Raw genomic sequence first — 14,480 nt, 5'->3', positions numbered from 1 at the left:
ACTGTCTTCTTCCTCCCACACCTCAGGAAACAAACACCATTGCCTCTGCCTTCTAAGTATTGGCCTCTTTGCAGCATCTCCCCTGCAGCCACCAAGAACAGAGTCTCTGTCATCTCTAACCTCATCACATGGTTTCTAACTTCTAACTTTAGACTCATCAACTTTCTCAACAGATTTGTCAGTCATTTCTTTGTTGTTACCATTCAACAGAGCATGACACTAACCTGCAACAAAACACTACAATGTCTCCTCATTTCCCTCAGCATAAAAGCTAAAAGTCCTTATAATGACAACCGGGTCGCACCTGACCTGTCACTCCCCAGTTTTCTTTCTCCCACCCCCTAGCCTACTGCTCTCCCCTTTATGTCTCCAATCCAGATGCTCTTGCATTCCTTGCTATTCATCCAAGGAGCTATACTTCTGCCTTTTGGAAGTCTTTTCCCTGGAACCGTCTTTCGCTAGATGATGTAACCATGTCTGCTTCCCCAACACTTACTTTGCTCAGAACCCACTATTTGTCCTTAGAGAAATATATAAGCTCTCTGACTACCCTATTTATTGTTGTAACCAGCCTTTCCTTTTGTACTTCCCTTCATCTTTAGCTTTCCCAATGCCCTGTGGCCTTGCTGTACCATTTTACATTTCCAACAGCACTTACCACCTTACGTATTACACAGTTTCCTTTTTCAATATTCTTAGTTTTCATTGTCTGTCTCTATGCAATTGATTCTAGACCCTAAGAAGGCAAGATTTTTGTGCATATAACCTATGCACTTAGAACATAACTGAGAAAAGCAAATGGCAAAATTGGACATGTCAAAACTTATTATTATCAAGATCATCATTATTACTTTATATAACAAAAACATAATATTCTGCACCAGACTTAGTATGAACAATATTTTTTCTAAATATTTTACAAATACAAATTATTTTTATTTAATCTTCACAACAATCTTTTCTAATGAGGTATGTACTATTGTTATCCCCTTTTCACAGATAAAAATGAACAAAAGACTAAGGTTACCAACATGGATCTCTCCCTATTGTTCAACTCCCATTTTCCTCTCAAGATACTCTCATGTCCAATAACATACAGATGAAATCAGGCCTCCAAAATCGGTCTATATATTTTATAAAATACAGTATGATTCCTTTTTTAAGATAAAAGAACAATGAATTCCACTTCAGAGACCACTGATTATATATATATATATATATATATATATATATATATATATATATATATATATATATATATATATATATATATTTCAACTACCAAACACTTATCAGGAAAAATGCTATAAGTTAAAAGACAATATTCAAGAACATGTGATTGTGAAAAACGCATTTGATGTAGCTCATCTTTCACCTCATAACTAACCTACATAGAATGTTCATGTATTACTTAGTATAAATTTGGATTTTTCTATCGGTATTATTTTGCTAGAAAAATTGTTTTCAAACTTTGCCTTGAGAACCCTATCGAAATGAGACCTATTTACAGTAGGTGATTTGAATCCCAAACAAAACAGAACAAAGGAGATCAGTTTGACCTACTGAATAATTCTGTAAGACTTTGTTTAAAAAGAAGATTCTGATATTATAGATTGGAAATTTCTCTCCCATATTATAAAATCTACAATTTCATGCACATGTAGCTTTTGTGTGGCCTGGGAATATTCAGATAATTAAGCCATAATCCTTCTTCCAAAGATTTATTGATTTATTAAATATTTTCAAATACCTTTCAAATAACTTAATATTTTGTTATTGTAATAATTAGTAGCAGCGATCTACATATTTAGCCCCCACATGTTTAGATTCCATATTTCTTAATTTCCCACATAACTACTATTTTCAGTGTTACATCATTGTGATGAATTAATTTCTTATCATACACCTTCATAAAAATGTTTAAAATACACTCTATAATGTAATAATAAATGTTTTATTTGTTATAGCTTTATAAAGATATTGATAATTTTTGTTTAATTTTTTTAACACATTGTTTAGGGATATAACTTACTTATACCATGAGGTTTGGTTTTTTTTTTCCTTCATTGATTTCATCTGTAAACCTTAACTCCCTCAAAGTCCCAACATACCGAGTGGTAAACAAATTCGTCAATATTTCTTGAGGAAGTGCCACAAGTACAAAAATTTTAAAATGCATGCTACACTGGTCATGGATCAGTTACATCAACTTCTATAAAGATGGTTTATATAGTAAGGGTAAAATACTGATAAGAGCAACAAAGATACACAGAAGTTAGCGTGTAGTTTTGACCTGAAGGAACAGTGAAGCGCAGCTTGTTTATCAGTCTGACAAGGAGAGTACCAGCTGGCTAATTAAGTGAACCTAATTTAAACTAATGATGTAGATTCTCAAGATAATGTGCTAATGGCTAGAGGAGACTGCTGATGACACTTAAGAATACTCTCGAGATGTTACAATAAGCTACTTCTGCATTGAAGCAGAACCTGATTTTGCTCCACAGAAGACAAAAGGAGGTCAGTTGTTTACCAGTTAATCTTCTATAGAGCAAAACATCACCTGTATGCCATTGCTACAAAAATTTTAATAGTAGGAAGAGTAATAACCATTTGATGTTTAAAGCAACACCAAGGTTATAGATTCCATTTGAAAATTGGGATCTTTTTCTTTTAAAGGTCCAGATTGAAATGATATCAATATATCCACTGAAAACAAATACATTCCAGGAATAATTTATCATGAAGCTTGTAAAATCTTATGTTGCCAAGAAAGTTTTTTTATATTTTAATAGTAAAATTTAACAATGGTGTTCACATTTTAAAAAATGTTTACTCCTAAAATGCATATTTAAGACAAATCTACACAGTTAATACATGCAAAAGAAAGTCAGATATATGACTGCTTAGATGTCATTATAAAAGACGAGGGAGGGGGGAGGCTGGTTGGCTCAGTTGGTGAGAACACAGTTCTCATAACACCAATGTCACCAGTTCGATTCCCACATGGGCCAGTGAGCTGTGCCCTCCTCAAGCAGATTGAAAACAACTTGACTTGGAGCTGATGGGTCCTGGAAACACACACTATTCCCCAATAGTCCCCAATAAAAATTTAACAAAAAGTCAATGAATGAATGAATGAATGAATAAATCAATAAAGACTAGGGATCTAATTAAATTGGATTGGAAAAGAAAACTGGAAAGATTAAATTTAAATAAATGTAGTGTGATTATTATTTTATTTTTCTCCTTTTTTTACTTCTCAAGAATAAGACTTTGATTTTGGACTTCATGGTTCCATTTCTATATCCACACCATAGAAAAATCTGTAGTATTTTCTATCGTGTTTTGGGAGATGATTAACTTTTTACTGTAATCAATATTCTTAGTTACCGCTACATAATATATAAATATTACAAATAAATAAATAAAGGTACAGCACACAATCAGGAAGTATAACTTCATTTGGATACTAAAAAGGCTGACTTTGAATCTAGCCTCAGTTGAGAACAGCAGTCAGATTGAGAAAGGATGCTTCACTTTTTACAAAATTAACTTTATGCTTCACAGCGGACTTCAAGAGCATGCTCTGCCCTTGGATATACCTAAAGCTTTAAATCACAAATCGAGCTTTTTAGTTTTTTAGTAGCTAGGAATATTCTTTATTTCAATAGTTTTAAAACGTGAATTTGGGGGTTAATTATTAATTTAGAAAACAGTGGGTTCAATATCGAAGTCTGTATAATCTATCATTTACATGTTGTTTTTAAATTAGGAAACATCTTGAGGGAATTTAAAATTCTAAGAGATAAAGTATTTTCAAATATAAAACTAGAGTATTTCGGATATTCATAATTCACCTTTAAGCAGTACCTTTGAGAACTAAAATTCACATCTTCTTAGGTAATGTTAAGACAAATACAAGGATGCGTTTTACCCAGCAGATAGCAGACTTATTCAACATCTAAAGAGATTCACAGACAGAAATTATACATGGTTGCAAAAGAGAACTTAGAAAAATTCAGAGATAGAAAATTTTAATTGTTTTAAGAGAGAATTTTACGTGGTAAATATCTAAAATTTTAGGATGATATTTATAATTGACAATAGGCCTCAAGCAGTAGTGTCCCTATCAGAAAGCATATTACACTGAACATATCCAGTATGGAAATTTTCATTTTACAAACTAAGGTGATCTTTAAATTTCTATAGAATAGATTGTTGTAGAATGGCCCAAATCACTGCAGCTGCTACTTTACTCTCCTTTCCAAAAACGTATTCAATAGTCCCCGTAATTCAAAACCTTCCCTTTTTATTGACAGAAGGGTAATATTCAATTCCATCATAAACCTCCCCAGAGCTGTGTGAGCTACCCCATGTCACACCACTATTTCTGCCTTTTTGTTCCAAAAATTAAGTTCCCACATTTTTCCTACAATAGGGACAGATCTGATATGTTGTTCATGGTTCCCACTGCTCTTCAAACAGAAGGCAGCTACAGAAAGTAAGGCAATAAGGCTGAAATGGTGGTGAGGGGCCAGATGCATCAAGAGAAAGTTAAGATTTCTTTTTGATAGCAGAAAGTCTCAGATACACAGAAAATATACCCAGAGCAGTTAGAGGGAGTAAAACAGGAAGTCAACAACCAAGTCAGTGAAGATACACATTTTAAAATTCCAAGGTCTCATCAAATTGCGTGCAAAAATGTAACTCTAAAGTTTGGTAGAATGTCCACCTCTAAACCCATCTGGGACAGAAAATTTGTTTTAGTACTCTTAAGTCAGTTCATTTAATTAGTTATGAACGTATGCCTTTTATATTCCTTCTTGGGTTACATGTTATTAACTTACATTTTCCCTTTGTTTTTGTTTTTGTTTTTTTCCCACTATGTTTTCAAAATTTCCTACCATGACTTTTACCTCAATATTTACTTAGTTGCTTTTACTCTCTGCTAGGATTGTAGTTATATCTCATTTTATTCAATTCTAATAGTGCTGTGACTTTTGTCCTTTTGCTTTGCCAAAATTCCCAAAGATATTCTTTTTAATTAGTCTTTTGGAATAAATCAATTTTTACCTCTATTCTTTAATTCCTTTGTGTCTTATTTCTATATTTATACTTTCCTCCTTCCATTTAGATTATTCTGATTTTCTTCAATTAAATTCTAAAGGTATGTGTTAAATGTTTTATTTTCAGTTTATTATTTACTTTTTAATGTAGCAAAAGATCCTCAAAATGCATACTTTCATGGATTCAATATATTTCTCCATGATTATTAACATTACTTAATATTTATATTTTAAATTTACTTTGGTATTATTGATAGTTTAATTTTGTGTCAGAGAATCAGTACAAAATAGTTTCATTAATATGTCTTGAGGCTTAATTCATATCCTAGCATGTGGTCATTTTCACTAAACCTTTTAATTTAGTGAATGCTGTGGTCTGAATGCTTGTGTCCTCCAGAATTCATGTATTGAAATCCTAAACCCCAAAGATAATAGTATCAGGAGATGGGGCCTTTGGGAGGTGATTAGGTCATAAGCATGGAGCCCTCATGAATGAGATTAGTGCTTTTATAAAAAGTGCCCAAAGAAATCCCTCACCCTTCCTCCATGTGAGGACACAGTGACATGGCACCGGTTGTGAACCAGGAAGAGGGCCCTCACTGTGTCGCAGCCATGCTGGCACTTTAATTTTGGACTTTCCAGACTCAGAATTGTGAGAAACACATTTCTGTTTTTCTATGAGCAATGCAGTCTGCTGTATTTAGTTATAGCAGCCTAAAAAGACTAAGACAGTAAAATGTTTAGTGATAATGTATATTTAATCATTGCTTGTTGCAAAGGGTAATACATGATCTGTTACTTAGAACATAGTAATAGCATTGTTCAATTCAAATGTTATTAATTTTGTTGATTTACCAAATACACATATATATATATACACACATATATGTGTGTATATATATATATATGTGTGTGTGTGTATATATATATATATATATACACACACACACATATATGTGTATATATATCATACTTTTTTATACAATAGGAACCTCTCACTCATTACATTCATTTTGACCTAAATATTAACTTTCCCCCTTTCTTTCAATGTTCTCTTTCTGGAATATCATTCTGGAATTTATTCTTTCTACTGCTAATGGATAAATTAAGTCTGATATATTTGAATGTATGTGGTTCTTATTATTAGTGTTAGTTGTTCTATAAAATCACCACAAATACTGAATTTCTGAACTGAACGATTGCTCCTACGGGAAATATACAGTTAGGTTCCAATGAGTTTCTGGGCACAATATTTTTATGAACTGACCAATACATAACCTTGTTTCACGGGTGTTTCTGTTCAAAGATATTTTATTTAATATATATTATTTATTAATTAACATTGAATTTATGGCCAAACTACACGAGAACTTATGCTTGGATGAAGCTTTATCATTAGGCGTATCATGATCTTCTTGCACATGCATTTCAACACTATGCTTGGGGGCATTTTAAACAGCAAAGTTACCAGCAAAAGCAAAAAGATGCAAAAAACGTCGCTAAATAAGACCATGAAAGGAACACTTGCTTACAGTATGAAAGCTAAAACAAGAAGGGAGAGCATCTCCTCAGTTGGGAACATGTGTGTAGGGCAACAAATTTTTCACCACACTGTGAATAACCACAAAAGCACCATGACTATTAATTTTATGGTTCTGAATAAATTTAAGAGAGTAGATGAATTTTCAAATACAGAACTAGCAAATGATAAGAATAAACTCTAATTGATTTCTCTACAGCAATGAAGAATGACACTAATAACAGCTACATATAAACACAATAATCTTATAAGGTAGAGCCAAAGTACCCAGATACAAATAGTGAATACAATATATTTTCATTTATCTAATATTCAAAATCATGCAATACATATTCATGGTGACAGAAATCTATCTAATGATTACTTTTGTGTAGGTAATGACTATAGGGAGTAAGAAAACATAATTCTTATTATTTTAATAACAAGATCATAAGGCAAACACCTTTGTACTGATGCCCAGTTTTCAACCTAAAAAAGTATTAAATTTTTATCTGAAAAATTTTCACAACCATGCTTATATCACATGATTTTTAATATTATATCATTGTATAATGTCTTTTACGTTCTCCTATCATTTCATAGTAATTATGGGCATTTTGAAAAGTAATGTAATTTATGTGATTTTCCCCTTTGCATGAACATTCATTGTTAATATTTTAAATTAATTTTAAATTTCACATCATTGTCTGGGAATGGAAGTGATATGAATAGTCAGTGATGTTTGCTTTTCTCACTTTTGAATATCTGGTAGGTAATACATATTCAGTCAGTGTAGGTTTTTAGCTTGAAAACTGAATGTAAAGAGCAGCTTGATTATTCCTAAAACCTACTTCTCATTTTAATGTATTGGCTACAGACCCATGATAATCCCAAACAGAATGCCTGTAATTTGTAGCCCTGTGGTATAGCTGACATCAAAATAAAATCAACCTGGTCAAAAATCCAGCAGTCTCAAAGACAGACACATAAGAGGTAAAATATACAGAAAAAAACATGTTCTCACATTAGCTGTTAGACTATTAAATTGAATATACATGGGAGCTGTGTAACTAACCCTGGAGACTTTAGAGTTTTCTAGTAGAACAGTTATCTCTCCTTTTACTCATGATTGTACTGTTCATTCTCATATTAGAAAGTGAAATACTAGACTAATTATCCACTGTAATGTGTAACCTGGGAAATACCAGAGCTATTTAATAGAAGCAATTTTCATTCTTTTATTTGTGATACCAAATACATTTCATAATAGGCAATCAATAAATGTATACAGAATGGGTGGACAGATAGATAGATGGATGATTGCATGAATTCCTGTGAAGCTGTTAAGACGAGAGGCCCTAACAGTGAACTTCTTAGCACTTTTGTGGTTCTAGTCAGGAATCAACATGAGTGGGACTATCAGCTACCACAATACTCAATTTTAGCAAACACTGGAGCAAAATATCTCTGTAAATATAAGGAATGGTTAGGTTCCAGTGTCTCAGAAATTTTGATAGGAAACAGGTACATAGCTCTTCTTATATGCCAAGTTCTGCTGTAAGTACCTTATGTGCATTAATTGTTTTAATCTTTAATGCAGCAGATTCTCAAATGACGTCAATTCATTCAACATTGTTTCATTATAACATTGATGAAATGCCATAGGAACTTAACTTTTGTTGATATCAATGAGTTTACAGTACATTTGGTGTCATTCATTATACATTGTTTCGCTGAACGTCACAGAATCTATCGATGATGTTAAGTGAGGACTTATTGTATAACTTTATGAGATATTATGGTTATTACTTCATTTAACAGATTATACATATCTCTGGGCTGAGAATCCCTAGATCATCGTATTCAGGGCCTGTACACTGGAGCCTTAGTGCCTAGATGCAAATCCTGTGCTGCCCCTTGGTTTTTGTGCATCTGAGTTTAAACAAATTGCCCAGTTGGACATTCTTGGTAAAAGCAGGGAATGAAACATTGGATGGCTCACACCAGAAAGTTTTTTGCATAACCAGGATCATGGCAATGTTTGTCAGAGATTTTTTTCTCTGTCACTGACCTATATACACATTAGTACTTGTTTTACTACTATAATAAAAACACCAAGTTTACTACTATCTAGTAAAGGGTATTATTGTCTCAGCCTTTGTTAAGAATCAAATGAGAAAGATACAATGCTGTTTCTGGAACGATAACTAGGAAATCCTTAATTGGCCTCTGACTGGGACTCTCCTTAGTCTTGAGGGAATAAGCAACTCTGAGGATGATTTTTGTGAAACTAGTCACGTTAGTATTATGATGTGTTCATGGAATCTAACTTTTGAAATCAAAAGATTTAAATTATTTCATTCATTAGGCTCAAGCATCAGAATGAAAGGAGAGTTTTTCAGAAAATGCATATATTTTCCCCTTATCCAAGTAATGAAACAAATTATAAATGACAATCAAATGGCAATGCACAAGTTACCTGGTAAAGACGATTAAATTAAAGTAAACATATTTTAAAATCACTTTCAAAAGAAGGAATCATTCATACCTGCACAACTTTTTGGGACTGCACGTCAACAATTAGGACTCTGTCCAAAGTTGGCTGCGCAACATAAATGAACTTGTCTTTGATATTAACAGCGGATGTCCACACACACCTCTGAACTTCATCTCCTTCAGCTTTGGGACAGACTTCATCCTATAATTTAGAAAATAGAAAATAAAATGAATGTCTTAAATTATAGCATGGGCATGGCCATATTCTAGATAAAATTAATTAATGTTTTATTACTTTGAGCATCAAAAGTTAAATATGATCATTGATAACTATAAATATAGAGTTAAATCAATCAAAACAATAAATAGTACACATTCAAGGTCATTAAGTTTATGTGGAAACTAATGGGAATGATAATTCTTTACAATAAATTTCTTGTTATCAAGTCTATCACTTATTTCTAGTAAGACACAGAGCTTTCATTTGTCACTATCTGTTCACAACTCAGCAACTTCAGAAATCCATAGCAAATCTAATGTTTTCTTCCAAAACCCCTAATCTCAAACCTCTTTACCAGACATTAAAGGTCGCACTGAAATATATTTAGAACTTCTCAAAACATCAGTGGCTGCTGCCATGACACATCCATGGTCTTTTCAAAATCCACTGGAAATGATTAAAGGAATCTCGTAATTTGTGGAGAACCAGAAGCTTAAGGCACATTATAATAAAGAAGTTATTCAGAATGGTTACTTAATTTTTCAATTTGGCATCAAGGTAAAATTTTACAAAAGCCTTCAATCGACCCAAACCTATTTATTCTGCTCCTATACCCTAGAAATGCCTTCTCATTGATTATTGCACAGTTTGTGCTGGATGCCCATAAATGAGGTAAAAAATACCTTCTATTTCCTCTTTTCCTGCTTGTTCATTCTATTTCCATGTTGAATGAATGTTGAAGGAATATGTAAACCTATGAGATTCATTCTGGCAGACACATCACAAGTAGAAGAAATGTCATGTAACTCATTGTGTTTGTTTCAGATTTAGCTCTTATTCACTGATCTAATGATTACATATGTTTTTCAATTTACTTATAGTTAGAAAAACCACTAAGATGACAGATGGGTTCAACTGTACGTAAAATATATGTGTAATGACAAATATATGTGTAATGACAAATGATGATGTAATGATAAATACTGATTTATGTTTCACATTTTTATGATATAGATATGATATTGATTACTCATATCTAATTATTTTTTAAATTATTCATTTATCTTTTTCAGTTACTATTGACATTCAATACTATTTTATATTAATTTCAGGTGTACAGCATAGTGGTTAGACATTTATATAGTTTATGCAGTGATTCCCCAAATGGTCTAGTACTTATGTGGCACTATACATATTTGTTCCAACATTACTGTCTATATTTTCTACTCCGTACTTTAGATCCCCATGAAGTTTTTGTAACCACAAATTTGTATTTCTTACTCCCATCACCTTTTTCACGTAACTCCCTAATTCTTCTCCTTTCTGGAAAACATCAGTTTGCTCTCTGTATCTATTAGTCTGTTTCTATTTTGTTTGTTCATTTTGTGGCTGTTGTTGTTCTTTAGATTCCACATATAAATGAAATCATACGGTATTTGTCTTTATCAGTCTGATTTATTTCACTTAGCATAATACCCTCTAGGTCCATCTGTGTTGTTGCAAATGATAAGATTTCAGTCTTTTGTATTGCCAAGTAATATTCCATTGTACACATCTGATAATGGATTAATATCCAAAATTTAAAATTTATAAAGTTCATACAACTCAACATCAAAAAACAAAAGAAAACAAAACAAAACAATCCCATTAAAAAATGGGCAGAGGAACTAAATAAATACTTCTCCAAAGAGGACATTCAGATGGCCAATAGACGTATGAAAAGATGCTCAATGTCACTAATCATCAGAGAAACGCAAATTAAAACCAAAATGAGATATCACCTCACACCTCACAGGTGGCTATCATCAAAAAATCAACAAATAAGTGTTGGCAAGGATATGGAGAATAGAACCCTTGTGTATTGCAAATTGGTTGAGCCCTTATGGAAAACAATTTGGCGGTTCCTCAAAAATCTAAAAATAGAAGTACCGTATGACCCAGCGATTCCACTTCTGGGTATTGATCTGAAGAAATCCAAAACACTAATACAAAGAGATACATGCATTTGTATGTTCACTGCAGCATTATTTACAATTGTCAAGATATCGAAGCAACCTCAGTGTCTATCAACAAACTACTGTATAAAGATGTGGTGTGTGTGTATATATATATATATATATATATATATATATATATATATATATATATATATACACAATGATGTCAAATTCATTGACTTGTATACTCCAGTTAGCAAATTTTAAGCTAAATTGGTGCATTCTCTTCTCTAAATAAAAACTTTATTTTTTTACTAGAGATTCCATTCACCATTTGCATTTAATAATCATAAAACAAAGTCAAGAAAATTTTTATTATCAACATCACTAAGCATTTCTTTTAATTTAAAGATAAAACTGGCAGCAAATAAACTACATTTGGAATTTAGTGATTAAAATAAATACCACAATAATGTAACCCTTCTCACACAGCACAACCATAATAGGTATTTTTTGCATAAAATTTGGAAAATAACGTGAAAACCAGAGCATTCTGGAATGAGAAGCTCAGTATGTGGTCTGCTGTTTCCGTTCTCCAAACTTCAGGTCTGATTAAGGAAGGACCTGGAATGTCTACTAACTTTTAAGATCCAGTCCAGAAGTTGTCAGGTTCGGCCCAACACCAGAAACATATAACAGCAGGGTTGTCCTCTGAACAGCAGAGGTAGATCCAGACTTCCAGGACATAAGCAAAAAAAACCCGGAAAACTAAACATCTAATGTATGCTTCTGCTAGTTTTGAGTTATGAAATTAACTCCATTTCCCAGAATGTGCCATAATCATTCTAAGATGACTACCTGTGGCGTCACCCTGAGTAATGTCTGTTGCACCCTCAAGCAGGCAGCACAACCTGAAGGCAGAAATCTGGCCTCAGTACCCACCCAGCAATAGAGGACGATATTGTACTCTCTGATCAATTCACTGAAACATTATTTTCTATGTCTAACACTTTTCTTCAGAAGTATAGTAAATATCTTGGATAAGAACCTGATTTTTGTGAGAATCAAACACTATATAAAATATGTACTTGAGATCCATGAAGAAGCAAGAAAATGGTGAGACCTAAGGTTGATGAAAGGCTCCGAATAAGGGGAAATTTTTTTACAAATTCTTTGCTATTGTGTAAAAGCCACCAATAAAACCTGCTGAAATAACAGAAAGTGTGAGTGACCTGACAGGTAACTGCCAGCCAAACAATGGCTGAACCAGGAGCAATTTCCACCCCTTTGTTTGCTACAAAGCTATTCAACAGTTAAAAAAAAAAAAAAGGCTCTACTGCGAATTATTTTCTATTTGTATGCTGTCCCCATAAGATACCCTTGACCAGACTAACAATCATTTTTACAAAGTCATTAAAAGTTTCCTGAGAGTCAGCCTGAATTTTCTTTGCTTCACTTTATGCCATTATTTCTGATTATAGTCTATTAGGTCCCATTTTATAACAGCGCTCTTAGTGATTTTTTTTTCAGATTACATAGATTAATATTTATTTCTGTGGATAAAAATTGTAGAGGAATGTTTTTTACATGCATTAGGCATTTAATGAGATAGAAGCTAAAAAAAAAATACCAGAGATATAAAATAAGATTCAGATAATACATACTGATGAGGGAAATTGTCAGGAATTATATCAAAGAGTATCATTAAATCACTTTTTATAGAAATGTATACTGCCATTTAAAGTGAAAGGAATTAATAAAATATTAGAAGTAATGAGGGTGAGAGTTGGTAAGAAAAAGACAATTCTAATTCATAATTAGAACTCATCTATTTACCTTTGGGTTATTTCTATGTTAATTACATATTTTCTCTGTAGCTATTATCATCTTCCAAAATTTTAAAGGAATACAAGATATGCTACTAGTGATGATGGAAGTTTCGATTTAGCTATTAAAATTGTGTTGATGATACTTGATTTGTTAAACATCAGTAGGTAAGACAGATGAATATATGCACTCATCTTCTATAGGACTTTGTCATTTTTATTGATTGTATTAATTACCTATTAAAAATATTTTGCCCTAAAATTTCCAAATTCCCATTTCTACCCCCTAGTCCTCCTTCTTCATCATACTCCCCCTTTTAGCACAGCTTGCATCATTAATGGCAGGGACAAATGTTATTTGTCACAAGCATTTCTGTTTTCCTTGCATCCAACTCAACAAGTTTCTGGCATCATTACCTCCTGGCATCCTCCTCTCTAATCATAGATTTGTCCACTGTTCTTTGCATTCAGAAAGCTCTGCCCTATATTTAATTAATATCTTTAGTTATGTCTCAAATATTCAAAGATGTACGTTCCCCTATAATTTAAGAAGCAAACAATAAAACACAGTAATTGGATTCATGTTTTCCCTTTCAATTATCTATCCTATTCTCCTCAGACTTTGAAAAAGCTGTCGAGAACTTTACTTCTATGTCCTGACCTTTCACTGTAAACTGTTCATATTTCAAACTGGCTTTCACGATCCTATCTATTCCAAAAGAGATGTCTTCAAAAACCACCAGTGGCCTCAGAATTTGCAATCATTAGTTTTCAGTTCTCATTGGGAAGCATTTATTGAGTGCTTACTAGGTGAAAGATATCGTGCAAAGCTATGTTTACAAATAGAAGCATGAATATGAGAGAATACCTGCTCTCAAGTTGCTAACAATTTCTGCTGTTATTTGGCTGTTTCAAACACTTGATTCTTCCCAAAATGTTATTTTATTCTTGTAAGGCAAGGATCAGCAAACAATGGCCCCAGACCAAATTTAGCCCACTGCCTATTTTGATAAGTGGCCCAGGAATTAAAAATATATATATTTTTAAATTTTTTAATGGCTGAAAAAAAAAGAATACAATTTCATGACATATCAATATTATATGGGATACAAATTTACATAAACAAAGGTTTATTGCAACACAGTTATACCCATTCATTTAAATATTGTCTATGATTTCTTTCATTACTGGCAGACAAAACCATACGGACTACAAAGCCCAAGATATTTAATATTTAAACCTTTTTAGAATAAAATGTTGCCCATCCCTTTTATCAGATATACCCCTACCCTAGTTACCATTGTCATCCTATTGGTTAAAATTCTGTTGCTAGTGGCTTATTTATCTTCTGTTCCCTAATTGTGACTTCAGGAAAGCTAAACCTCAGACTTTGGCTTTCTGCTCTAGTTCCTTTAC

The 14,480-nt window shown here is 32.6% G+C and overlaps 1 protein-coding gene across 1 annotated transcript in view; it reads right to left on the bottom strand.

Moving 5' to 3' along the window:
* The window catches only part of FSTL5 (follistatin like 5), a 631,294-nt gene that overhangs the window by 50,584 nt on the left and 566,230 nt on the right, over positions 1-14,480 (bottom strand). The window contains exon 13 of the mRNA XM_033135298.1: positions 9,134-9,283. Within this exon, the coding sequence (XP_032991189.1) occupies positions 9,134-9,283 (150 nt within the window). The remainder of the gene's footprint in view (positions 1-9,133; positions 9,284-14,480) is intronic.

This window comes from Rhinolophus ferrumequinum, chromosome 18, assembly GCF_004115265.2.
Source record: "Rhinolophus ferrumequinum isolate MPI-CBG mRhiFer1 chromosome 18, mRhiFer1_v1.p, whole genome shotgun sequence".
Classification (NCBI taxonomy): Eukaryota; Metazoa; Chordata; class Mammalia; order Chiroptera; family Rhinolophidae; genus Rhinolophus; species Rhinolophus ferrumequinum.
Note: the sequence above shows the minus strand (reverse complement) of the source record. Positions and strands in the feature narration are given on the sequence as shown.